Below are 27,484 nucleotides of genomic sequence, written 5' to 3' on the forward strand. Positions count from 1 at the left end.
TGCCCTTGCTTACGAGTTGCGGAGTGTAACCATCGCTGTAAACGCTAACTAACCATGAGCAGGGATCTATGGAAGAACAGAGCCAGGAGCTGCAGAAGGTCATATCTGATGTAGTTGTCGGTCTTCTCCAGGCCCAGGATGCGCGGTGGGAAGAAAGGTTTGTCTTCATTTAGAGTCATCTCATAAACACTGTTCCAGGGAAAGAATCCAAACTGGAAAAGGTATTTCACCACCACCATCACCTGGTAAAAAAAAAAAAGAATCACCAGTCAGACCAAAAAAGTCTCGGAAGAAGGCAACAGCACACCGGTCAGTAATATTATGTAACCTGTCTATAGCGCTTCTCTTGGCCTCGTGACTGCAATTCAGTGACTGGATTAGCAATTGAGATATCACATGCTGTATGATGAGCAATTAGAAGAGATGGTCTGAAGGTTAAGATGATGGTTGAGTCTGAATAGTAAGTCTGCTTTTCATCATGCCATATCAGGCCTCCCTGAATACAAGTCTTACGTAATTATTCTCAACTATACCTACCTATTCAAATCAGATTCATCTCTTTGGACTACTGCTTGTCAAACGTTTAGGAACACCCTCACACTACAATAACGCCTGCTATGTAAAACCAAAACAAAGAGCTGAGTGATTGTTATAATATGAAGAATATTGATTGGTGGTCTTTTAAAGGCCCCATGTGAAGGATTTGGACATTTCTGACTTTGGTGACTCTCAAAATGATAGAGTCACAGAGAGCAATACGTGATTGTTTTTTTTTTTTAAATATTGTTCACTGATGCGTTTGGTTTTTTTTTTTTACTCATGCAGAGACACAATATAAGCAATGTGTGCTCATACCTCTGTGTAGACTATAGCAGTCATCCAAAACCTCTTGGTTGGTCTTGGGACAGCCAACATAGCCCATAGGAACACCAGTATGGGCAGGACTAGCGATATCACAGAGGCACTGACCCCGTTGTTTAACACTATGATGAAATAGCAGACCAGCTCCGAGTTGGCTGCCAGCAGGTTGTACATGGCGAACAGCAACTTCAGCAGGCGGCTCTGGCTGTTATAGAACTCTCTGCTCTGTTCTAGCTCTTCAATGAAGAACTGCCTGCAAAGAGAGAAGGGAAAGTCACAGCTACGAGTCGTCGGAACTCTAGGACATTTGCGTTTCCTGAAGAAGATTTGCGCGATCGCTGCTGCCGTAAAATTGTCAGAACATGTTTTGCGCTTACAGATAAAACAGTAAGGGACACCCAAAAAACAAACTGATATGTTTTGGTATGGTATGTACCAAGTTCAGTGAAGATTAGATGAAATGTGTGCCAAAAGAAGCAAAACAAAAAACGTGTTTTATTGGCACAAATGGGGCGTGGCCTGTGTCAGTCGAATCGGCATCGTCCAAGAAACACACTGTGTAAATGTTATTTCGCTAAACCTCACGGTTCGTGACTTATTAGCCAAAACGTAAAACACGTGACGGCTGAATGTGGTGTTTTACTAATGGCCAGAAGGTGGGGCTATTGGTGCCATGCAATTAGTGGGTTCTAACGCTTTTGTGCTCAACGAAAGGAAGCAGTTCAATAATCCATATATTATATAAGCCTAATATTCTATGGGCAGAGAATGCTGGTTTAGCCCTATGCTAACTTGAATGGTGGTCTTCTGGACTTTCCAAATGTTATTGGGCCGAATTGATCAAATTTTGCAGGGGGTGAGGCGCTCCAAACAATGTATCCACCGTTTTACAGCTACAACAGTAGCGACGGAGTAGGCTACAGGAAAACTTTATGGATTTTTTTTTTACCCACCAGGATGTCTTGCCCCTCCCCCCCGTTATGTCGAAGTGTCCTTGAGCAAGACACCGAACCCTGAGTTGCCCCCGATGGAGACCAGCACCTTGCATGGCAGCTCGGTCGCCATCGGTGTGTGTGAATGTGTGTGTGAATGGGCGAATGAGACTTCGCTGTAAAGCGCTTTGGGAACCGTGAAGTTTGAAAAGCGCTATATAAGTGAGATCATTTAACATTTACCACAATAGACCACGCCCACATGCACCAATCAATATGACACTCCAGAATCCCGTGAATACTGGCCTCCAGAGCATGTGTGCCAAATTTGGTGAAATTCTGTCTGCTGGGTTTTCGTGGTACACAATTTTGGCATTTGTGGCGCACCTGTGGGCAGAAATGCATTGGCAGGCCTATTCCCCAAACACTGCCTGAAAACATCTTCTAAGATTTATAATGACTGGTCCAACAGTTGAGCTGAGCCCCGCCCTCTTTGAAGTTCATTGGTCGATACAATATCAACAAGCTTTATACAACTTTTGATGTGCCTCAATGGTCCAACAATGAGCCACAGAAAATTTGGTAGCAACTGTACATACGGTTTAGGAGGGGAAGTCAAAACTGTACGGCACAGCAATTTAAGACAACAAATAATAATAATAACCGGCACAAACTCAATAGGGTTCTCACCTCGAAGGAGTAGAACCCTAATAAAATGTTCCTTTGACACATTCGTGACCCAGAACATTCCCTTTGCAAGCATCATGGCGTTACTGCTGATAGACACGAAGCACCCTGTGAAACCGAGGCGGTCAAATGAAACCAGTGACTGTGGAGTTGGGAGAGTTCGACAGTATCTACCTGTCGCCCAGCAGCTCGCTGGCTGTTCTGGAGTGTCTGTGGTGTTGTTTGGACGGCTCCGGTGCCAGCTCCATGCTGCTGGATGGGGGTTCTGGACTCAAGAGGTCCCCAGTGCTGTTGAGCCTCGGAGTAGACCGGCCTGTCAGCCCCCTGCTGTCCACCTCCAGGCAGCTGAGAGAGTGTGATTCAAACACGCATACACATCAAAATGACGAACATAAAAAAAACGGAGAAACTGAAGATGACAAGTGGATTATTGTTTGAATGTTTGAAGCCCCACTAGCTGCCCCCCTACGAAACAGGGGCAAAATGAACCCTTACCAGCAGTGACCCTGACATGTACATGACATTTTGTCCTGAGGGTATCGCCAGAGGAAAAGGAAACAAGGTGTCAAAAGCAGACAGAGATTCATCCTTTATGAGCGTGCTCAGTACATTTCATGGCACGCAACACACGAGAGCATCCGCGTTCTCTCCTTACATCACCTCGAAAGACCCCCCGATCTCGAGTCCTCCTGCCAGGGTGTGGAACCACATTCACAGCACGATGACAACCCCAAACTCTAACCTGTATCTGGTGGAGTTTTCGGCATCGGTCTCATCCAAACAGGTCTCCAGCGTGGGGCTCTCACTGCCCTGAGACATCTGGTCGTCTGTGGAGTCCGCTGTTGCGTGACGCTGCGCGAGACAGACATGCCGTTAGGGGTCTGCTTTGTCTTTGTCAGCTTTCGCTTAGCTAGAATCTCCCGCTGCGTTTACCTGCTGTATCTTGTGTATGATGAAGTAACGCTCATTGCACAGGACGGTGGACGTCTCCCTGTACTGTTTGGTCAGCAGGTTGAGCCACTGAGTCAGTCCGTCCAGCATGGCCAGAACGATGGCCCATAAGAAGCGCAGGATGTCCAAGATCCTCTGAACCATCTCGCCGTGACCTGCGGCACGCAGACGGAGAGAGAGGAGGAGGAGGTCAGGTGATACAGTCAAGGAAGCAAACTGTGAAAGACTGTGGATTTAGCAGGGTCCTGAGAATCCATCACCTACTGTCGAAACTTTTTTTTTAATATACTTTGATTTATACGCTGTTCAGGCACACACCACCAATACACTCTCATACCAGATTCCTGTTCCTCTGGCTCCTCCGCCTCCTCATGAACGACAGAGTCTCCAAACACATCGTTGTCCCCACAACCTACACACACACACACACACACACACATCCTTAGATTAGCACGTCCGTACAACTCATGGCCCTACAAGAGCAGTAAACCTTCATTATTATGCATCTAGGATGTTTCAATAATAATAGCCTGTCCCCGACTTTTATCGTCACGTGATCGCGACATCCAAAACCTTTCCCTGTGATCTACTTTTCCATACCGAGCCTCGCCCGATGAACAAACGTAAAAAAAAAAAAATATGTGCTACAAATCTAAGTTGTCACGTTGTCTAACATTACAACAAATTAGGGGTAAATGAACAAACAAGCATAATATCTAGCAAAATACTATCAATTAGTGCACATTGTTGTTGTTGTTGTTGTTGTTGTTACAAAATAGGCAGCAGATTCCTCTAGTAAATGATGAAATCGAAGAGAGCAGGGGATCTACAGAAACGATTAGACTACTGGGAAATGTGGGCGAATGTCCCTCACACTCGCTGTGGTCATTAATTAATGCTTCAACTGCAAAAATACGTTTTTTAAAGCCATAACCGATGCAGCCTGTGAGAGGCCTGAGACTACTGCTTCTCCCTACAACAAGATTATATACTTTAATAGAGTATATACAGATGTATTTTAATGAGGCCACTCAGCCATGTGCAGAGGAGAGACTGGAGGAAAGGAAACTTGTCCTCCCCTCGAGTGTGCTGTTATTGAGTCTTAGCATCTGCTCTGGCATCCCTGGCAGTAAAAAAAAAAGAAAGAAAAAGGATGTAAGAATATCGAACCGATCGCGGAGAAAGCCTCCTGTTGTGAATCCGCTCTTCCGTCGCCCTCTTTCTCTTTTCTCTCGATCCTCCTCAACTGTCTCTGGTGTCTCTGACGTTCCCTCAACGCCGTTTTCACACTGGTCACCCACGCTTGGTATGCCAACTGAGAGGGAAGAAAAATGAGAATCAACGACACACAAAAAAAAAAGTTAGCGAGAGCGTAAATTAGAGCAAAGCATTATGATGTGACAACTGCAACTACATGCAGCGTACCTGATCAGTCAGTGGTTTAAAGCCAAGTAATGTGGACACTCACAGCTGTCTACTGCGGCATTAGACCTACGACATAGCTGGTTGACTTACAGTTTAACTTGGCATGCATGATGACAAATGCATCCTAAAAACTCATAAAAGTGGTGTTCATTAGTGAAGATTAATCTCGCTGAACAAAACGTGTAAGAATCATAAACTTTTGTTTGCCACTGATTTTATTTTCTGCAATAATCCTTTGGAATCCCATGGAACAATCCCATGGGCTTGTTGTCGAGGGAACCAGGGCGATGCCGTGTATTGATAAATCCATAGCACTGTCCGTGGTGCTGCAGTGTTCTCCCAGTCCCGTCCCATTCTGTCAGTTTCGTCTCGGATCTATGATATTCTCTAAACTGTATGCTATAGGCCTGTAGTATAGGCCATGATGTTCTCTCTTCTATTATGCGCCATGTTCAGGACTAGAAAAGGCAGAATTAGAAATGTCACAGTCACGGTTAAGGCGTCCTGCAACAATCCGCCTCACCTGTTTACAAGCCTGACCCTAAGCCTACTGAATGCAAGACTCCCATAGAAAAGTCGGTATATTTTGTGAATCGGCCCGGGCGTCTGACCTGACAGGCGGTCTGCTTCTGAGGCTTCTGCTCTTCAGACTGCAGCTCCTCTTCATCCTCGCTGTCGGATTCAAACAGGTAGTACTCTCCCGAGTGGAGCACTGTGAGCGGGAAGAAACGCATTACAACCTCCTCTACCTCACTGCGCGTGGAGACTATCCAAAGTTAAATGAGAGCGTATTTTTCACCCACCCGTGGCGTGGTCCAACCACGGCTGGGACCACTTTTTCTTCCTGGACCTTTTCCTGTCTGCCTGAGTCTCTGTAAGGAAACGAGAGAAGGTTTGATGTGAGGAAGCGCTGCTACAGGACAAACATACAGACAGTTTTCCTAATATTAGAGTTTTACTCATGGTGGAATTAATTAAACGAAAATGCAACCTGAGGGTGGCGCTAGAATAAACGTCAGAGGGTCATTAAATATTTGTATCTCCAGTTTTCTGTATTTTCAAGTTTTCAGAAGTTTTTTTTTCTCCCAGTCAACCAGTAAACCAGTGAGTCCTACCAGCAGTCTGACTCTTGTTGGAATCTTCACTTGCTTTGTGTCCCTCTCTGTACTTCTGCTGCTTGGAGCGAATTCTCTGCATCCTGAGAGAAGAGGACAGGAAAAGAGTTGAACTTTAACTCTCATTCAGAGCTAGTTGTTGTAGTAATGTTTGCTGCGGGATAAAGGGACTCTGTGTACTTTTGATTCAGAGCCACATTTGCATTACCTTTACTTGGATGCTACAAAAGAAATGTGTACCAATACTTTTACCAATACCAATACTGATAATGGATTTCTGGGCCTGACAAGTATAACATTTGAGAGAAAATGAAATATACTGCATCCATGTTCTGCAAGAACGGAGAGTTGAGACAACAATATGTGCCGTGGCAAGACATGCTGCAACTAAACAAAAACATTTAACGTGAGTCAGATTCAAACAGTAAATGCACTCAACCGAAACATTAAACTTGACTTCAGATGAATAAAGGGGATGAATATACATAAAAATGCAACCTACCCTATTTGTGATGCAGCTTCTTTTTTTGCATATTTGCCAGCATGAAATACTATATTTCTTCCAACTTTTTTTCAATTGTTTGGGTTTGTCCCTTTTCCTGTTTCAACATGACAATGTCCCCATTCACAAAGCCAGCTCCATAAAGAAATGCTTTTCCCAGTTTGGTGTGGGAGAACCTGACTGGCCTGCACAGAACCCCATCCAACACATTTGGGATGAACTGGAACAATGAACTGTGAGCCAGACCTGATCGCCCGACATCAGTGTTGGACCTCAGTAATGCTCTGGGGTTATGGGTGGCATGGTGGTGCAGTGGTTGGGGGTAAAATATTAGCCAATAACACGCAGCCTGACATATCAGTCGGACTCCTGTTCAACAAGATTAAGCGTTAGCTAGCTGCTAGCTAGGTGCTATGAGCTAAATACTAATGTCAGCGTGCTAGCATGCTCACGTTCAAAAGGCTAAAATGCTGATGTTAGGCAGCTGTAATGTTTACCATGTTCCCCATCTTAGTCTTAGCCCGCTAACAGTTGCTAATTAGCACTGAACGCAAAATAAAGCTTTTGCAGGTGTTCAGTCAGAAACCAAAGTATTGGACAAATTAACATAATTATTATACTTATTATTATTACTATTACTATCTTTATCAATTTTAGCAACATTATTACCACTACCATTACCATTACTAGTAGTTTACCTTTGCTTCTACCTAACTGGTCGAGGCTATGGTGGCAACTGATGGGTCTTTGTAATTCAGTTCAATTCAATTCCATTCTTATTTATATAGCGGCAAATCACAACAAAAGTCATCTCGGGGCACTTTTCATATAGAGCAGGTCTAGACCGTACTCTTTATAATATCATTACAGAGACCCAACAGTTCCCACCATGAGCAAGCAGTTGGCAGGGAAATAACACGATATTATAATATTATAAAGAGTATGGTCTTTAACTGCTCTATATGTAAAGTGCCCTGAGATAACTTCTCTTATTTTTTGGCACTATATTAATAAAATTGAATTGAATTCAATGTTTGGCCTGATAAATGGGCTGAGGGAAGGTCAGGGGATCACCGAAACTTATCAGGAATCATTGCCGGCGAACCATTAAATAGGTGTAAAGATATCCTCACTGGATATCGTAAACTTACGATCTCTTGAGCTGTGACAGGGATTTCCTCTCGGCTTGTTGGTGGTACCTAATGTTCTTCACGATGCTGGCTCTGAAGAGCTCAAACCCCCTGGAAGAGAAGAAACAGCCGTCACTGCACAAAGAACGCGTGCCGAATTAATGGTAGCTTCTACATTCGGGATCTTCCGTCATCTGCATCACACATGATAAGTTTCCTGTTTTGTCTGCTTTTTCTTTTGGGTGTATAGCATGAAGGGACTGCAACTTGCATTTCGTTGTACAAGCCTGTGCTGTATAATGATAAATAATGAACCATGACCCTTGTATCTATGAAGCGGAAAACTTCCAAGGAATGTGAATACATTTTATAAGGACTGTACGTACAGTATAACAACAGTGGCATGTGGTTGAAAGATACATATACTGCCCCCAAAGTTCGAGAATGAAACTGAATGCTCAAAGACACTATAATTAGTTATATAATAATTAAACCTTTTGGCTTGTTACCCATTAAAATTACACCATGTCTATTCTATTTCTCACACCTCATCACTGTTTGAGGGTTTAGTGTGAAAACTAGTTGCGAGAAGTTCAACCAAAGATGGATTTTTCCTTCTTCGATTGTTTGATGTTAAGTATTTTTAAACTAAACATAATTGTGGGTAACACTTCCTTTAATAATCTGGTGACCCTCATGCATTACAGCCACTGCATTAGCGCCTTCATTCAGTCAGCAAGCTGTACATCGCGTCTTTACCTCGAGGCCTGCTTGGCAGAAGCCTGCAGCTCTGCCGCCACATGCAGGAAGTAGAAACTGAGGAAGACCCTCCTCTGCAGTAACAGGCAGAGAAAACAGATACTGTCCCAGATGATCCCGGCCTCTTCTACTGGGAGGCTGCAAGTCTTGTCACTCACCGCTTTCGCTGTCAGGAGAAAAAAAAAGGCTATCAAAGACTATCAGCACTTGAATGCACAGACATAGCTGTAGATAAAGTAGAATTACCACCCTGCGGTCGTATGCCTCTGCCAACCAGTCAAGCTGCAGTTTACATCCATGTCTGTCGAGACTCATGTACTGTGTGTAGTGAATACTTCAAAGGAATTGAATAAAAGATATAAAGAGTATTTTTGGGCTGAATGGAAGTTGTTACCATATTGATGATACATGTATGATTCCAGTGAATATACACTGTTGAGCTGATCAATGAAGGATTATCGATGATGTATTGGCTACACAGGTACACATGTACTTGGTTACTATGTAAAGATGGATTCTTATAGAGTATAGCGACACTAAATGTGCTGCTTTTGTTTTCTCCTGGCATATTTAGATGCGAAGCCTCTCTGTGAGCTGTGGGTGAGACTCTGCGCGCTCCAACACGTCGTTTGCGGTCATGTGATTCAGAACGAGGCAGGAAGTGAAAGGCAGTAATGGACGAGATGGAGGAAAGCCCGCACTGTGCTGGTTGTTGTTGACTCATTGTGTCGTCCCAGTCAACATGTGTGTGTGAAATCTGGAATTGTCCAGTTCAGTCTTAAATTATGGCTAAAAATCTATTTTGAGGTCACAGTGACCTTTGACCTTTGAGTCAAAAGTGTCACCTAATCGGTGTCCGACCAACTGTGAAATATGGCCACAGTCTCCCCTTCTGTTCCTGAGTTATGGTGTTGAATAATGGCCAAAGAAGGTTTTTTCCAGGATCTTCCAATCCCTTAAATGCACCTCGAGGAGACGGGGAGGCTTCTGGAGGAGCTTAGAGAAGGAAACAGGTTTATTCTGCGCAGAAGTATTTTATCAAGCGGCGTCAGGTACAGGTACAGCTGTGCAGCATATCATAAGTCACTGACGTTACTTGAGCAGCTTCGGCTCCTCCGTCCTCCTGTCTCTTCCTCGCATCTCTGTCACATCCTCGCCGGGAGAAGCTAAGATGCAAAGAGCACCCTGTGATGTCACGGTGAATTGACCTTTGACCCTGGGTCACTTCATGTTTGTATCTCATTAAACATCTGTGTGAAATGTTGTCATAATTACCGCACCAATTCTTGAGTTATGGCCAAAAACATGTTTTGTAAGGTCACTGTGACCTTTGACCACCAAATTCTAATCAGCTCATCCTTGAGTCCAAATGAACGTTTGTGCCAAATTTGAAGAAATTCCCTCCCGGTGTTCCTGAGATATCGCCCTCAACATAATGCCCCTGGCTGTCGCCGGCATGGAGACATCTAATATTCAAAGGTCCAGACAGGAAAGGGGGATTCCTTCATAAACCAAATGTCCCAGGATATACACTATAAAACGCAATGCAATAATAAATGATTTTTGCTTACGTTATATAGATTTTATCAGATAGATATTATTATTATTATTAAGGCACTTACGGTCATAGTATCCTTTGACTGTGCAAACCAGGCTGAAGAGTTGAATCACCCAACAGAAGCCCTTCTGCATCTCAAACACAAACACACATGCCAGGATCTGAAACACAAAACAAACGCAGATTTCTTTCAGTTTGACGGCCAAGAATCTCGGCGTTACGTTTCATTCTTTTGATCGGCGCATTAAAGAAATCCCCAAGACAGCCTTTTTCCACCCATGCAACAACAGCCAAAATGAGGTCTTTTCTGTCTTTGGCTGATGCTTCGTTTCATCCAGACTCGATTGTTGTAACGTTTTGTTGTCGGGTCTGCCGCATGCTGCAAAAGCTCTCCAAATGGTTCACTAAAACTAGGACAGTTTACCTTGTTTATTAAGTTTCCCTTCACTGGCTCCCTTTCCATGTCAGATCAGACTTTAAGGTGCTTCTGATGACTTACAAAATTGTACAATTTTGGTGGATGCCAGCGGCAAAAATATTAGACTTTGAGCTGAGAATACACAGCTCTCACTTTGGTTTTACAAAGACCAGATGGCTCGTAGCAACAGCCCCGGTACCCCCCCCACAGGACCTCACAGAGGTCATACGCCTTCTCCAAGTCCACAAAACACATGTAGAGTGGGCAAACATACCAGCGTTTCACATAGTTCATAAAGTTTCCCCTAACTCAACAACTCAAAAAACTACACCTTTGTCTGGGAACTTTGTGCGTGGCACAGATGTTTCAGAGCCATGAGAGCAGTAAGGTGACTGTGGCTGAGCGTGTATCTATTAAACACCACACCCTCTAATCTACATGAACCAAAATAGCAGACGCATTTGGAGACGCACATACAGTCCGTGACCCAAGACCCACCGCTTTGTGTTTGTTGTTGCGCTTTCATGATTAAAATAGAGCTCTAAACTTCGTCACCTCCCAATATCCAATTTGTTAAAACACATGCTTATCGCTGATGTTCCCTGTAGCTGCCACCCATTTTTTTTTTGTAATATATTTTACTAATAGGGTCCTGCAGGGATGATGTACTTTTGTAGGCAAACCCGGAAGTTAGCATCACCCTGGTTGCCTCGACAACGAGCCAATGGTAAAAAATTTAATGGTAAATGATCTCACTTATATAGCGCCTTTCAACCTTCACAGTTCCCAAAGCGCTTTACAGCAAAGTCTCATTCACACACCAATGGCGACCGAGCTGCCATGCAAGGTGCTGGTCTCCATCGGGAGCAACTTAGGGTTCAGTGTCTTACTCAAGGACACTTCGACATGACGGGGGCAGCCGGGGATCGAACCCCCAACCGGCTCTAATCAGCTTTACCTCCCGTGCGACAGTGCTAATCACTGCGCCACCATGCCGCCAATGGGATTCTTCCATAGGATTTTGGATTATTGCAAAAAATAAGCTCCGTGGCAAAACAAAAGTTTATGATACTTACATGTTTTGTTCAGCGAGATAATCTTCGCTAATGAACACCACTTTTATGAGTTTTGAAGCATAAATGGAATCGCCAGAAGTAAAAAGCTATAGGCTTATTAGGCTATAAAGGAACTCCACCATGGTCGCATTACTTCAGTGTCACCACCACCGAGCTTCACTTTGAAGGGAATATATACATAGATATAGATATATAGACAGATAGATATAGAGTATAAACACAACAAGGCTGTAAAGGGGGACTAGTGAGTAGATGACTTTTCGTGTTCGGCATAAAGACATTTAATGTCCGCGACAACCTCTGTAGTCTCATTTAGCCGCTTGTTAGCAACCGCCTTTTTAAAGACACGTAAAAGCTTCAAAATTCACGAGTGGGGGGCATCTACTGATGTATTTTATGTCGTAGAACAAAATGTGTAAATCTGTTAAGCTTGTGTTAACCAGCTTATTGTGTTAACCAGCTCATTTCAGGCATCTCACCAAAAACCCATTCAAAAAACCCACTGACTTCCAGACGAGGGAACAGGAAGTAGAAAAAAGACGAATTTCCGGGTTTTAGGACTCAGTCCTGCAGCACCTCTATTACAAAGATAAAAAGTCAGAAGAACCAAGAAGCCCATGAAAGCTGCAAACTAGCACCATATGATGAGCTTCATACTTACGGACAACATATTTTTGGATACAATGACTGCCACATTATAGATGATGAGACAGTCCCACAGGGCGAGGCGGGTACTGGATCGTTTGACCAATAGCTGGGTCCCAAACAGTAGAAAAAAGAAGCAGGCGAGCAGGTAGCCCAATCCAAACACAGATATCCTGGTAGCCCCGGTGATGAAGATCACGGACAGCACAAACCAGAAGAGGTGACGAAACACCAAAACTTTAGCCATGTCCAGGTAACTCCTGGAGGGCAGGGAAAAGAACATGTCCAAACATTCCAGATTTGATCGACAAAGAAGCTTTTACTGTGACAAGTGAGCGGGAGAGGGAGGTATCTACTATGTCGGTTGATACATGAAAGAAATGCAAAGGTGAGACGGACGGACAAACCGCTGTATTTACCTGCAGTTGATGAAGTTGGGTGCAGGGTTAAACAGTCGACCTTCCATTGGATCAGGGTCGTCCGTGTTCTCTCCTGCCAGGACCATCCACTCCTCCGTGTGCTCACACTCAAACACCTTCCATTGCTGGGATGCACACATCAGAAGCACAAAGTCCGCTGTGGACACACCCAAGACAATACACCGTCGTCATCATCATCATCATCATCATGAGCCTGGAATAGGAACCCCTATTTTATCTAGGAATGTTTACGTCAAGTTTGACATCAACTTAACGCTCGGCCGGTCGTAGATAATTACAAAGGCCGCTAGATGTATTGTTAGTGTGGATTTGGAGTCCACTGGCTTAGTTAGCTTCTCCCCCGCCGCATTACTCTCGAGTTTTAAATGTGTGACTTACAAAAGTGTAATTATCATCCCTGCCACTGGCGGTGGTGAAGTGGCTTTCAGTGAGGTGAAGAAGTCTAAAAGGTCTGCGGTGTCTGGTCTGAGCTACAACCGCCCTGTGGCATATCTCCTCTGTTCTGACGAAGTGCTTTGAGAAACTGGTTCTCCAGCACGTCAAAGACAACTTCCCAGCGAGACTGGGCCCTCACCAGTTTGCATTCAGAACCAACAGATCCACTGCCCTCTACTCAGCCCTCACACACCTTGGAAATAGCAACGCTGTCTGTTTACTTCAGCTCAGCATTCAACACAATCTCCCCCTGAAACTGATTGGCAAATTTGGCACTCTGGGATTGAGTACTACACTCTGCAACTGGATACTGGACTAGACCCCAAACAGTTTGGATTGGTGGTCACACCTCATCCACTCTAGTGCTCAACACCGCAGCCCCCCGCCCCCCCAGAGCTGTGTGCCCACGACTGCAATCCCCAACATGGAGAAAACTATGTTTTGAAGGACGACACCACCATCATCATCGGCCCGATTACAAACGGCGATGAGGATTCATATCAGGAGGAAGTCAACCATCTTGCAGAGTGGTGCACAGAGAGCAACCTACGACCAAAAACCAAGAAGCTCATCATTGGTTTTAGAAAAAAAAGGAAGCTATGACACACACCTCTGTCTACATCAGTGGAGCTCAGGTGGCGCAAGTGAACAGTTTTAGGTTCCTGGGAATCAGAATCACAGAGAAGCTGACTGTGTTTTGCTCATGGTGGGAACTGTTGGGTCTCTGTAATAACATTATAAAGAGTCGGTCTAGACCTGCTCTATTTTGTAAAGTGTCATGAGATGACTTTGTTGTGATTTGGCGCTATATAAATAAAATTGAATTGAATTGAATTGAATTGAATTGTTTCTTAAGGAAACTTAAGTGCCAAGTTCTTGTTGACAGAGGAGCAACAGAAAGCGTCCTGACTGGAAACATTACAAACTGGCATGGGATGTGCACGACCCAGGACAGGAGGGCTCTGCAGCAAGTGATTAAAACCGCCCAGATAATCATTGGTACCCATCTACAGAGCGTCAGTGAGGTAGCTGCACAGAGCCCAAAGGATACTAAAAGCCAATACCCACCAACTGAAGTATTTCAAAGTAACAATATTCTTAGAATAACAGCTTCAATATCATTTATGACACACTAACTTGTAAAGGGAGAATGGTGCCTCTTTCATTCCCACTCTGCGCCCCAAACACCTGCTCCTGCACTATGTAACTTGGTTGAGCGGGTACGATCTGCCCCGAGAAGTGCGTAACGCTTCACGGCACTACGTCACACATGGGTCTGGCTCGGTATCCTCAGTACGGACATTACGGCAGAGGCGAAGAGACAGAGGAAGACGTTGATGGACTGAGCAAGAGGCCGGACAAGAGTAAATCTGGGACTGGCTTTAAGTCGTTAGCTTCATGAGATAAAAGGCTGCAGACAGATGCCGAGTGGCCTTCTTGCTGCTGGACTAGTAAGTAATATTAGATGGCTTGTTATTTCTTATGTTGTTGCACTTGCTTGATGTTTGGCTGTGTTAGCCAACTTCCTGTTTTTTGATCATAAGCCGAGCCAGCCCACCAAATCCAAATCCTTCAGCTTGTTGTCAATAAATGCACCAGTACGGCTATCCATGAGGGTGAACTGCACTCCAAAAACTGTAGGGGGCGCCAAGTACACATTAAAACACACATTCTTGCACAGTAAACATTGAGGACGTGTGGAAGGTAGTCTTGTTTTGTCGATGCAGATGATGAATGAATGCATGGATTGCCTCTGACAAAGACACACAGATGCACACAAAGACAGACAGACATACGCGCACCAACTGACCGATGAGGTTTTTGGAGTTAGGCACAGTGTAGAAGTCAGGCAGATAGATCCACTTAATGAGAGCCGAGTTCATCAACACTGGAGTGTTCCACCGCCACGGGTAGTCTGCAGGACAACAGACACACAGGAAATACAGATTATATTCATTGCATATGAGATGATTTCACTTTCTGGCCAGAGCATTGAACTATATGATACGAGCGCACAGAACAGTATCCACGGGCAGAAAGCCATCCTTGTGAGGGAGCATTTCTGCAATGGGGTGTGAAAGCTGGCAACCACCTTGCTAACTAAGCAGCCAGTGGTGGTGATATCAGTGACGTCCAAAGACAACTGGGGAAAATTAAAAAATGACCCTGATCTTCCACATAGCTTCCACACCTGTGCGGCCCATAGAGCAAGCCTTGCCGTGAACTGACTCCATGACCACTGACGTCAAAGAAGAAGCAAAGAAAGGCAAAGCAAAGAAGACATCTTCGTCACCCCTCTTGTCAGAGAATGGGCATGGGAAGCCACGGGAGGAGCTACGTTGCCTCCGTGTCAATATAGTTTTCATCCATCCATTCCTTTTCTTCCATTATCCGGGGCCGGGTCGCGGTAGCAGCAGGCTAAGCAAGGAAGTCCAGACGTCCCGCTCCCCAGCAACGCTTTCCAGCTCCTCCAGGGGGTTCCCGAGGCATTCCCAGGCCAGATGAGGTATGTAAATCCCTCCAGCATGTTTTGGGTCTACCCCGGGGTCTCCTACCAGTTGGACATGCCCAGAAAAACCTCCAAAGGAAGGTGCCCAGGAGGCTGAGCAGCTCTACTCCCAGCTCCCTCCACATGTCTGACCTTTCAAAAGTCAACTTGACTTGTTGAGCAGTTTCAAGGGTGTGTAGGGAAGGTCAAGCCTGCACTCGTCACAGCCCCGTGGATACTGTTCTGTGCACTTGTATCACGGGCATGCACCTGGTTTTTATGTGCGTGGGTTTTGAGAAAATTGTACATTGTAATTGTTAAAAATATTGTAAATTCATTCTATGTAGTCAGAGTCAGTTTATGTGTTAGTCAGTTCTGGCTGACAAGAGATTGTACAGGTATATCTAATAAACTGAGAACTTTGTGTGCAGGACATTTGGCATACGTATACATACATATCCATAAACAATATTGGCGCTATTCACTTATGGAGAGTGCAGTTGCTCTACCCGTACACCTACAATAGGAGAACATACTGTAGTTGTGTGTTGTCATCTAGTTGCACTTAACGGGACTCACCTATACAGAGAGCAGGCGGCATGCCCACACACAGTAAATACTGGTAGATCATGAAGATGCACAGGAAGAGACAATATCTGGGCCATATCCTGGCAATAGCTGCCCGCCGCCGCCTCACCAAGATGGCTACCAACCAACAGCCATGGATTATCACCATGAAGTTCATCCGCTGGCCAATCACATTCACCGTCATCAGGAAGCAAATCTTTGAAGAGACATATTACAACTTGATTATCTTTGTTGGCAGACAAAACAGTGATGTTCTGCAAAAGTCTATAAGAGGAACTCACAATGGCGTATCATCTTTTGAAAAACATCTAAAAATGATTGCAATAGAAAGCTATTTCATTAATTTACTATCTTTTTGATTTTTTGGATTTTGAAGCCATCTTTCCCAGCTACCTCTAATCCAAACTTGTAGAAGGTGTAGTTGAGCAGGTACTTGAAGCAGGGTATGAGGCCCTGGTCTAGAGTGTCCCTGGTGGCAGTGGGGAACAGAGTGTGGATGGTGGGGGGAGATCGTTGGAGCTGACGGTAGTGATGAGCCTGGTGGCGATACACTGTCGCCTCGAACACCAACAACATCAGCACTATCAAATGGTTCTGCAAAGAAACAGTCAGGACACTAATTCAATTATGAGATCACTTAGTTGGCCCTTAAGAGAAGCCATGAGATAGAGCAAAGAGGTATCGCAGGTATTATATTCAAAGTTTTAGACAAAATACCAAGCCATAAACTATACCCACAGTACAACATGTTTATATTGTACATTAATTCCATACCTTCATAAACCAAATATGGCATCTGTGCTGGAGCCATGGCAGTTAACAATTTTTTTCACCGACTAGGATTTATATATATATATATATATATATATATATCAAATATACCTTGCTGTATCCCAGTACGGTGGCATCTTTCCTGATTCCAAACCATTTGGCTGGATCCACTGACTCCATATACAGAGAGGAGTTCATCATCTCCTCTGGTAACATGTTGGTTTCATTTGTTAGAGGCTGTGAGAAAAAGAGGAAATAAACAAATAAATAATCTGGACAATCAACACCTCCCACTGGAGCACATTTCTATCGCGTCAGGTCAAGTTATTCTTCAACACCAGATGTCCCAGCTCATGGGGAAAAAAACAAGAAAGTGACAGTAATGGTAATGCTAGTTGGTGAATTTAATGAGGATTAGTCTTTGCGTCAGGCCCACGCCTTTGTTCGGCAACACCATCACCCTCTATTGATCAATTTCTAAAACATTCAGAGACATGTCTCAAAAGCTTAATCAAAAACATCCACAAAGTTTGGTGATGTTTGGACAAACTGTCATTGACTTATGGCCAAATGTGTGCCATGTGTTTTTTTGTCCTTAAGGAATGCCTGAAGCTTAGCTAACTGATTGGTTTCATCTGACTTGATCAAAAGATATAATTGGGTATCATCTGCATAGCAATGCAAGTTTATAGAGTGTTTCCTGATAACATTGCCTAAAGGAGGCATATATAAGGTGAATAGTATTGGTCCAAGCACAGAACCTTGTGGAACTCCATGACTGACTTTGGCGTACATGGAGGATTCATCGTTAACATGTACAAACTGAGATTGATCTGATAAATACGACTTATACCAGCTTAGTGCGGTTCCTTTGATGCCAATTAAATGTTCCAGTCTCTGTAATAGGATATGATGGTCAATGGTGTCGAATGCAGCACTAAGATCTAATAAAACACGTACAGAGACAAGTCCTTTGTCTGATGCAGTTAGAAGGTCATTTGTAACTTTCACCAGTGCTGTCTCTGTGCTATGATGAGCTCTGAAACCTGACTGAAAGTCCTCAAGCAACTTATTGTCATGTAGAAAGTCACACAGCTGGTTGGCGACTGCTTTCTCAAGAATCTTGGAGAGAAAGGGAAGGTTAGATATAGGTCTATAGTTGGCTAAAACCTCTGGATCAAGAGTGGGCTTTTTAAGAAGAGGTTTAATTACAGCTACTTTAAAGGACTGTGGTACGTAGCCTGTTAATAAAGATCATGTCTAGTCAAGGAGTGCTAAGGGTAAAACGACTTCAAGCTGTCTTGTCAATGACAATGAATGATAATATCATCAGACATGACTGTGAGGGATTACTGTAATTATTTTGTTATGACAAAAAGAAAAATAATAAATCTGTGCGAGGCTTATAGATAGCTTGTGATACCAATGACAAACACTCCTTGTGTATCCACTGTACTGTAGAACTCCATTGTTGTCCAAAAACTATTAAAAACACATCATCCAGTGCACATTGTTGCACTGGATGATGTGTTCCTTCTTTACCATGGACACACACACACACACACACACACACACACACACTCATTCATTTTGACTCAGTCCCACCCCCACCGTCCTTCTGCCCCAAAAACTCACTAGAGCACCAAATGTGGATTCATCCACCGCTGAAAATAGTCCCAACAAATGTACTACTTCCTTTTGTTAAAACGTTAGTGTCCCGCTGTTTTAAGAAATTAGTCTTTTCAACAAATGAATCCATATGACACTTCAGTATGACAGGTTTTTCTGTTATGACAGAAGACTTTTGGTTCATCTTGAACCTTGTAACCTTTCCATTTGAACTCAATTGCTTCTCCTATCCTACCTTGTCTCCTATTCCATTCATTCTCTCTCCTTTCCAGCCAGCTGGTAGCTGTTCAGATACCTTACCGTGGATCAAACGTACATAGACATATCTGTTACTGAGTGGCACATCAGAATTTTCATAATTTTTAGGTGATATGTTCATCTATGAAAGGCCATAGAAACTGGTTCAGCATGAGCATGGAAAAACTCAGCCCGTTGCCTTAGAAACAAGTTTAATTACAGACACGGAATGGTTAGACTCAAATTTTCATTCACCACTGCAACAATACAAGAGCTAGCCAACCTCCTCAGCTTGCACGTGTGTGTGTTTAACAGCTATTAGTTTCACCACAGGAGCAACTAAGGCCTCTTTCAAACTCAGCACAAAAGTGCCAAATGATTGTTCTAATAAAGCTTTTGTCCTTGATGTGGTGTGAATGCTTGGGCATAACATCCACTAGGCAGCACTAGAATTGGTGATATTTTGAATCTATGTCGATGGGGACATTTTCAACATAGCTACGGTCAATTGTAATCACCACTCTATATATCACTGCTAATTGTTAGAAAGTAACATAAAGTACATTTACTCAAGTACTGTGTGTGTGTGCATATGTGTCTTACCAGGCTACAGTTGCTGGAGTACTCGACAGGGTTGACAACACTGAGCTGGTACAGCATCTTACACACGATGATGACGCACACCCAGACTGTAGACAGACAGGAAGCCATGTGCCCGAAGCGACCGTAGGGCATCGCCAAGGACCACAATACCACCAGGACCAGATTCATCACAGATGGCTGCGGACAAACACAGAAGCGGGACACGTTTAGGTCATGATGCACCCGAGCAAAAAAATGAACACGCTTAAGAGCTTTACGTCAGGTATCATATGTGTGCAGGCGTGCATTCGTCTCTCAGGTTAACAAGCTGTTCTGAGTTATATTACTGGATACAGTGTCCCAAATAGTTTAGAAAGGCACTGTTTTTCTGTGTTCACATCCTACAGCTGCAGGCATAATCCTACTTGTTGGAACAAGATGGATGGATGGGTGATTTTAGGTAGAGGACAGTCTCACTCAATATGACTACCAATACCACCTTTTAGGTTGTAGCATAATTGACTGTGACATTATTTATGCAAAAGACACATTCAAAATGCTGAATTTCTTGCCTCACTCCTTTAACACACAACAGCCACACCGTCTGCCTTTACCTCCTCGAGTGCAACCCACACGGAGAAGAAGGCCACCATCTTGAGGATGTGGAGCTCCAGTAGCCTCCAGAGAAACACTTGAACTTTGGTGAGAGTGTCAGAAAACCTCCTGGACAGAACCAGTAACCTGTCCATCACCAGACCCCACTTACTGGGTACCAGCTCCACTGAGTGAGGGAAGAGAGAGAGAGAGAGAGAGAGAGGACAGATGAACAAAGAGAGTGGATAGGGGAGGACAAGGGGTGGACAGGAGTTCATTGAGTCCATGAGAGTTTAAGGGGAACTTCTCAACTCACTCAATCTTGAGTGTACTTACATGGAAACATCCAAGGCTCAAGTCAGATAAATAGAAACACAAAAAAAAAAAACACCCATGTAAGAGCAACGCTTCAGCAGAAGTGTCCCATCCGACTCCATTACAGCCAATTAGATGTCTGTTCATACATAATTCTAATACCATATATAAATATACATTATAAAATAACAAAACAAATCACCAAAATCTACACCTGGTTCATAAAATGTGATTATTTATTACAATATAATGTATACATATTATAATTCAGAAATTTCATTGTGAAAATGTGTCACTGCTGTGTTTTTTTTCAAACCTTCGTCTTCAGATTCAGATTCCTCGTCGATGTTAGTCACCAGATCTTCCTCTTCAAGGTTCAGCCCCACCTGCTCCGTCTTCTCGCTGTTCTTCTTCCTGGAGGCAGATTGTGGCGTTAGCTCTCGTTGAAAAAAAAAAAAAAAAAAAAAAAAAGGAAACATACAGAGTTCCTGAGTAATACATGAAGGGAAGCACCGACACAAAAAGCAGAGGTCCGACTGTAAATATCCATTTGTGCTTGCGAGCAGAGACACACGGTGAGCACATTCCAGGGGAAAAGGTGATTTTGTTTCATTGTCGCGGGTCAGCATTTTGAGAATGAGACTGGGGACCATTCTATTCCATTTGCTTAGACTTTTATTCATGACATAAATACAGTACAGTACATTAAAAAAAATAGTCCCTTGAATAATTAACTGCTAACTTATTTCTATCATGAGATCAGTACACAATTTCAACCATTTCAAATATCAAGATAAATGGATGAAATTTATCATGTGACCAAATTCACAATGATTTGGGTAAATATTGCCTCAGCTAAGAAGGAAAATGCAGCGCCTGTTTAGGGCATATAACTTTATGTATGTCCTTAAATCATAGCAACTTGTTGTGCTAGAATGAAAAACAGCTTTAAAAAACATGTTTCCAGGGAAACTAGTCCTATACTTTTAAAATGATTATTATTATTTTTTTTTAATTCGGCAAAATCAGCTGTTCTTCTGACATCTCTAGTATGATCTTCACCACCAGAGGTCTCCGTCGTCTTTAGAAGCAAAGTGGCACAAAGAAAATTCCAAGTCCCTGTTCCAAGTTCCTCCGAATGAAAAATAGATAGGTATATAACAAAAAAATTAAAATAATTCTACAGTATTTTTTTATACCTAAATCCCTCTCTTTTCTCTCCCTGTAAAACATTATGATAGTTGAGGTAGATGGGTAGCCTATAGCCACCGCACAACCGAACCTTAACGTTATGTGGCGTGGATTAGCTGGGATCGGGTTGTAGTGGCTAGCAGGGCGATATAACATTTCCTCCTGATCTAACAATGCCGGAGTGTGTGGGTTGTGTTACTTGTGTATCGGTGCAACATGCTCCAGGTCAGTGATTTTCATGAAGGGTTTGTGGAAGTAGTGCAGCTGCAGAATACAGGCCAGCAGGAAGAAGCCGGGGATCAGAATACTGGTGAAGAGCTCGGACAGTGCAAACATCTCCAAGCCAATCGCTGCCAGCCTGAGGACGACAGGGGGGGCATGATCACACACTCATTATTTCAGTTTTAAACATACATCTTTCTTATTCCTAACTCAACGTGTCTAATTAGGAAACGGCTGCACACAGAGTGGAGGGAGCACAGGGTTACTAAAGACCTGAGCCCTGACGCTGTACCTACGTGCCTAGTTACCACATCGGCCTAAAACAGGCCTAGTCTAGTGATGCTTGGGACCAGAGCCTGAAATGGGCAGCATTGTATTTGCGTACAAGCTGGAAATGTATGTCGTATATTATGATTACCAAGATATGCGCATGAATATATCCAAGACACATTACCCCTGCCAAAAAGGATGTTTAACTATTCTTTTAATATAGAAATAAGAAACTACGAATAGAATACTAATGACAGAAGAACCAGAGAGAGAGAAACAGAGACAGAGAAGTATATAGAGGAAGACACCGGACGAGTCTCAAGCTTTTGTGAGAGAACGCACTGTTCTTCTGTGAAACCAGTGCAATTCCTCCAGTATCCGGGGAAGTCTTCAAACTGGTACGTGTAGATGGAGATCAGCACCAGCATGGTGTAGGCCACAACAAGCCACCAGAAGAGCTTCAGCAGACGCCTCCACAGAGAATAGTACACCTGGGATACATAAACAGGTTATTCATTATTCATTAAGAGATTTTTAGAATCACAAAACCTCCTTTTGGTGGCAAACCAAGCGACACAAAGAAATAATAAAGGCAAAATCTGAGGTGGTTATTATGCTTCTAAGAGTATCTTACGAGATATCTAAATGGAACTTGAAGCTGTTTTAAAAATGGGAGGACTGGGAACCCGAATCAGTGGTTTTGGAGGCCGGTCCCTCACCTGATAGAGACAGAGGCAGAGCAGGAACAGCAGCATGTAGATGATCTTGTATCCGACAAGCTTCCCAGCAAAGGAGACCATGATGAACATCCCCCCACACACGTAGATCCAGTATTTGGCGTAACAGCTCATCACCATGCCTCCCAGAACCTTCAGCACCGACTCATTGCCTGGCCCCTCTTCTGACAAGGACGAGAGGGGGTTAGATGTTGATGGCGATGAACAGGTAAACAGGAGGATACTGTACATGATAGGAATGACTGTAAATGCGAAGATCAGAGGGGGAAACTACAGCAACACAGGGACAGAAATAAGTAAAGCTAAACAGAGAAACTTAATAGAATTAAGATTCATATTTATAAAATTCAACGGCAACATGTCTTTCCAGAACACATGTTCAGCAACTGGGACGTACGCTTTCATGGCTAGAACACAGGTGCGTTGTTTTGTTTTGTGTGTGTGTGTGTGTGTGTGTGTGTGTGTGTGTGTGTGTGTGTAAGAGACCTCCAGTAGTGACTTCCTGTAGCGGTGTGGCCATTTTCTTCTTCCTGCTGAAGTTTTCCTTCACTGACTGACGAACCAACAGCCAGAAGGTTAAAGTGAACAGAAGCTGGAGAGAAAGAGAGAGATTTAAAAAAAAACTAAAAAACAGAGAATGATGGAAAAAAAAACACACAGGAAAAAAAACACATGGAGAGCAAGAATTCAGTTCAGCTGAGAAAAGACGTCTCCAGCCAGCAAAATGACCCCGAGACGGACCCTTTTACTCTGCTGTTTGGATCAATAGACGCTTTTAGGACATATTTATCAAACCTACAGCAAATTACCATGAGGGGGAACAGAACTTTGCATTACTGTTTTTTGTTTTTTTTTCCATTTTGCAGGGTGAGCTCAGCCACAGCTGAACCGAAAACCTGATGCCGGGCTGTTCAAGACGTGTTTTGTACATGTCTGCAAAGGAGCAGAGCGCCGGGAGTGATTCCTGCTTCCTCTCTCTCTCTCTCTGCAAGTCTGAATGGCATATGTGAAGAAAATATATAGTTAAATGGGCCAAAAAAGATCAGTCACTGAATTTGTTTAAAAGATTAACATCCTTTTTTTTTTGTGTCGCTCCAAACGGGTTTTTTGATTTTCCCTCTAGAAAAGCAGGAGTGTGGCTCCAGTGCTGGTGCGGTGTGAAGAAATATGTCCTGGATTTGGCTATGATTCTGCATGTAACCTGGACCAGCCAAGCTATATCTGGTTTGTATCAGCTAACTTCATGGACAAGCTCTGGCTTCCAACACCCTCTTTCCACTGCCGGCAGTCGTAATGAAGGGTCATATTCGATGATTCATATCACACACACACACACACAATGCCTCATTGTCTCCCGTCTTACCATAGCGCCCAGTCTTAGACAAGGATACTGGGCTCTGTCCAGTCCCAGTTGTCTGAGGCTCATGGTTCCCACAGTGGTGGGCAGCTCAGGCTGAAGCTCCATGGCCCAGACGTACTGCAGACAGCACAGAGCCAGGCCATAGAGCAGGATGAATGGAGAGCACAGTGTGGCTGCATGCCTTCTGTGAAAAGAGACGGCAAACTGAAGTCAGGTCGAAAACCCTGAAACAACACGTCAGTGTGGATTCGGTCACAATGTGGCCTGTGAAATCTATACACGGGGGGGGGGTGGTAGCTAGCTTAACGCTGAGAGAACAGCGCTGAAAATGTCTTTGTAAAAAAAAAAATAAAAAAAAATAAAAAAACAGGACCAGGAGGACACTTCAGCAACTGTAGACATAATAACATAATATAGGTCTTATATGGCATCCATCTGCTTTCCTCTAATTTCCAATGTATGACGCCAAAGCACCGAGGCCTGCACATTTTCCACTGCAACAATGTAAGTGAGTGAAACTATTCTCATGCCCCCCCCCCCCCCCCCCCATAAACCCCCCATAACATAAACTCAATTTATGTTGATTTAAATTGGCTTGCCTTTGGTATTCCTTCTCATTATCCAGTTTAATCCGCAGGCCAACAGATATCATTAGTTTTCAGTTGGCGTTATTCTAGCATGTACGCAACATTATATTTGCGTACAAGCTGGAAATGTACGTCGTATATTACGAAATGCACACAAAAATAAATCTGAAGTGGCACCTTTTTTTTTGGGTTCAATTTGGTCAGGCACTGTCTGTGGGAATTAACGAACACATTCGCCAAGAGGATTTACAGACAATCAGGTACCTGACACGCAGGATCCAGATGAGACAAGCCCACAGCAGCAGCACAAAGGTCAGCCAGCTGTGGTACGTGATGCTCCAAACCTGAACAATACGGAAAGAGACAAGAGGAACGTTTGCGGCCTGTAAGATCCATACTGTCACGCCGTTTTTTGTGGAACAGAAACAATCAGCAACCAGTCTGTGATCACAACCAGTAGAGTAGGCTGAAATAGCAAACTGCATACTGTCTTGCGTATTGCGTCATTTTTAGGAATGCACCATCCTCATAGTTACCATCATGGCTATGAGAGCGCAGACATAGCTCTGCTGCATGACCACCTTTCCCAGCAGGTGAAACGGACTTTCACTCTGCAGGCCACTGGGAGCGCCACAGACACCTGCCCAAAAAAAACAAAAACAACGGCCATCTCAGCATGCGGAACATTACACAGAATAAGAGCAAGCCAACCGAGGAAGATCATTCAGAGGCATTATGTAATTTTGTCTTCTGCTGAAATGATCTTGACAGAATAATTACGGTTTAATTACGGCTTAGTGCTTATTTTTGTTTGTTTTTGTTGTGATACCAGATGAGATCTGGGAGCACGATGGGCGTCTTTACAAACGAAGTCAGACGGGTCAAGAAACATCAGTTGAGCAGCAAACAAACCGGTCAACGGTTTATCCCGATCATCGAAACTATCTTTACTTGGAGGTCAAACTGAAAGCATGGACGGGGGAGAGTACTAGAATATTTTTATATTATATTAAATGTACTGTTATTTTAAAGACATGCTCCTCCAGAACAAGTCAAATTTGCCCCAGCTAAGCTAACAGGACCGCTACCTGCGCGGCTAAATGAGCTAACTAGCTAACAGCAGCTACTTTCAGCAGCAGTTAGCGACCCAGGCCCGCTCCCCAGAAACACTCAGCTCAGGCAGAAGTTGGCCAATCAGAAGAATGTGGGCTTTTAGGGAGGGGGGTGGGGGGGGGGGCTTAACCCTTAAAGAGACAGGAGCTCAAACGGCTTGTTTCAGACAGAGGGGGCACTGAGGGGCCGCATGAAGGGCCAGTAGAAAATAAATCAGGACTTTTTTTCTAACTGGGAATCATGCAAAGCTGCTCTAGTGGAGTCCCAGAATAAAAACATAGAGCTGGAAAATCGCATAATAGGTCCCCTTTAACATGTCAACGTATAAACATCATACCACAGAGCCCCTATGTCCAAACCAATACATTCCTTTTCTATAGAGGGCACTTTACAGCCTGTGCATACGACTGAGGATCAAGAAGTCTGACAGGTCTAGAAACGAGACTGCTCTCATTTCTAGACCTGTCAGACTTCTTCTTCTTCTTCTTCTTCTTCTTCCCAAATCTCAGCAATTTAACTTGAGTGAATAGAGCGTTATCAAAACGAAAGGCACAACCAGGAACATAAGGCACACTTGAACTATCGCTGAATCTGCCTTTGGCTGCAGATTTGTGGTGCAGTGTGTTCACACTGAGAGTTCACACTCTTTCCATTTGTGGAGTTATTGCAGGCCAGGCTCACTGTGATTGGCACAGGCTGTTTAAGAGCCACGAGGGCAGTGATGTGACCGGCGGAAGATTCATGCTCACCACACCCTCTGATCTATAATCCACTTCGCTCTACTGCACATGCACACGAAAAGCGTTTCTATTCAAAGACTGTCAATGTCAATTAATGTTCATATTTGAAGAGCTTCTTACATTCTTATCTAACTATTAGCAAAAGGTTTGTATAGATATTGTGATACATCACTTATCATATTACATCAAAATAACCCACTTGTTGTAATGTTTTTATATATATATATATATATATATATATATATATACATTTTTCATTTTAGTGACATAAAAAAAAAGTATTCGATACCCAGATCTGGCTGACTCTCTCCAGCCACAGTTCCCCCTCTGCTGCTTTCTGTGCCCATAGACTGGAGCATGAGCTGCAACAGAAGAGCACGCACACACAAACACTGTCAGATACGGACATTAAACTCTACACGTATAGTAGATGTGTGAGTACAGTTTTATTAAAGAAGGCATTTTCATTCCACTTGATATAACACTTAATGTGATGAATATGATGAGGATGATTTCTGGAAAGAGACATCGCTGTTGAGTTTTTTCCAGATGTATTCTTTTCGGCGCTTTGAGCACCACAAACTAGAGTGCCCATCTAGTTCCATTATATTGGGGAGACGGCAGACATCTCTACCGCTGAGATCTCCAAAACTCGGCAACTCACGCCGAAAGAATCTGGATGCATAAATAGCACTACTATATTTTTGATTTCGGGGCGACCTGTCCCTTTAAGCTGCGAAGCTCCTGTGGCCATCCTCGATGAAGTCCATATAGATTGAACCCTAATGAGCAGGTGACATAGAGATATGAGCATTTACCTGCGTGTCATCTTCAAAACTATCTTTCTGTGGATTCCACGACCTCAGCTCCACCATCTCCTCCTTTAGTTCTTCCTTTTTCTCCTGCTGCTGCTGCTGCTCCTCCTCAACCTGCTGAACACAAATACAGCATCTGAGAGGAAACATCCATCCAAACTGACCAAAGCTTCTTCTTCTTCTTTTCTTTTTTTTTTTAAATGAAAAGTTAAAAGCGTGTTCTCTGTAGATCTAAAGGGATTCGGCCAGGAGGTCGAAGTGAAGTAATCGCTTGAATTTTTATACCTTCCATACCAAACTTGAAAATGTTT

The 27,484-nt window shown here is 43.6% G+C and overlaps 1 protein-coding gene across 1 annotated transcript in view; it reads right to left on the bottom strand.

Moving 5' to 3' along the window:
• piezo1 (piezo type mechanosensitive ion channel component 1 (Er blood group)) overlaps positions 1 to 27,484 on the bottom strand; it is a 77,073-nt gene that overhangs the window by 11,628 nt on the left and 37,961 nt on the right. Inside the window, exons 8-38 of the mRNA XM_070916564.1 lie at positions 27,177 to 27,290; positions 26,648 to 26,720; positions 25,042 to 25,145; positions 24,770 to 24,849; positions 23,922 to 24,102; positions 23,045 to 23,150; positions 22,541 to 22,722; positions 22,164 to 22,312; positions 21,529 to 21,687; positions 20,455 to 20,552; positions 19,844 to 20,010; positions 19,251 to 19,427; positions 16,893 to 17,018; positions 16,404 to 16,604; positions 16,002 to 16,206; positions 14,745 to 14,849; positions 12,479 to 12,635; positions 12,076 to 12,319; positions 9,985 to 10,081; positions 8,363 to 8,528; positions 7,625 to 7,714; positions 5,972 to 6,054; positions 5,660 to 5,728; positions 5,468 to 5,568; positions 4,647 to 4,746; positions 3,769 to 3,843; positions 3,414 to 3,586; positions 3,223 to 3,332; positions 2,655 to 2,825; positions 856 to 1,114; positions 54 to 242 (exon numbers count right to left, since the gene is read on the bottom strand). Coding sequence (XP_070772665.1) covers positions 54 to 242; positions 856 to 1,114; positions 2,655 to 2,825; positions 3,223 to 3,332; positions 3,414 to 3,586; positions 3,769 to 3,843; positions 4,647 to 4,746; positions 5,468 to 5,568; positions 5,660 to 5,728; positions 5,972 to 6,054; positions 7,625 to 7,714; positions 8,363 to 8,528; positions 9,985 to 10,081; positions 12,076 to 12,319; positions 12,479 to 12,635; positions 14,745 to 14,849; positions 16,002 to 16,206; positions 16,404 to 16,604; positions 16,893 to 17,018; positions 19,251 to 19,427; positions 19,844 to 20,010; positions 20,455 to 20,552; positions 21,529 to 21,687; positions 22,164 to 22,312; positions 22,541 to 22,722; positions 23,045 to 23,150; positions 23,922 to 24,102; positions 24,770 to 24,849; positions 25,042 to 25,145; positions 26,648 to 26,720; positions 27,177 to 27,290 — 4,311 coding nt within the window. The remainder of the gene's footprint in view (positions 1 to 53; positions 243 to 855; positions 1,115 to 2,654; positions 2,826 to 3,222; positions 3,333 to 3,413; positions 3,587 to 3,768; positions 3,844 to 4,646; positions 4,747 to 5,467; positions 5,569 to 5,659; positions 5,729 to 5,971; positions 6,055 to 7,624; positions 7,715 to 8,362; positions 8,529 to 9,984; positions 10,082 to 12,075; positions 12,320 to 12,478; positions 12,636 to 14,744; positions 14,850 to 16,001; positions 16,207 to 16,403; positions 16,605 to 16,892; positions 17,019 to 19,250; positions 19,428 to 19,843; positions 20,011 to 20,454; positions 20,553 to 21,528; positions 21,688 to 22,163; positions 22,313 to 22,540; positions 22,723 to 23,044; positions 23,151 to 23,921; positions 24,103 to 24,769; positions 24,850 to 25,041; positions 25,146 to 26,647; positions 26,721 to 27,176; positions 27,291 to 27,484) is intronic.

Source organism: Enoplosus armatus, chromosome 12 (assembly GCF_043641665.1).
Source record: "Enoplosus armatus isolate fEnoArm2 chromosome 12, fEnoArm2.hap1, whole genome shotgun sequence".
Taxonomy (NCBI): Eukaryota; Metazoa; Chordata; class Actinopteri; order Centrarchiformes; family Enoplosidae; genus Enoplosus; species Enoplosus armatus.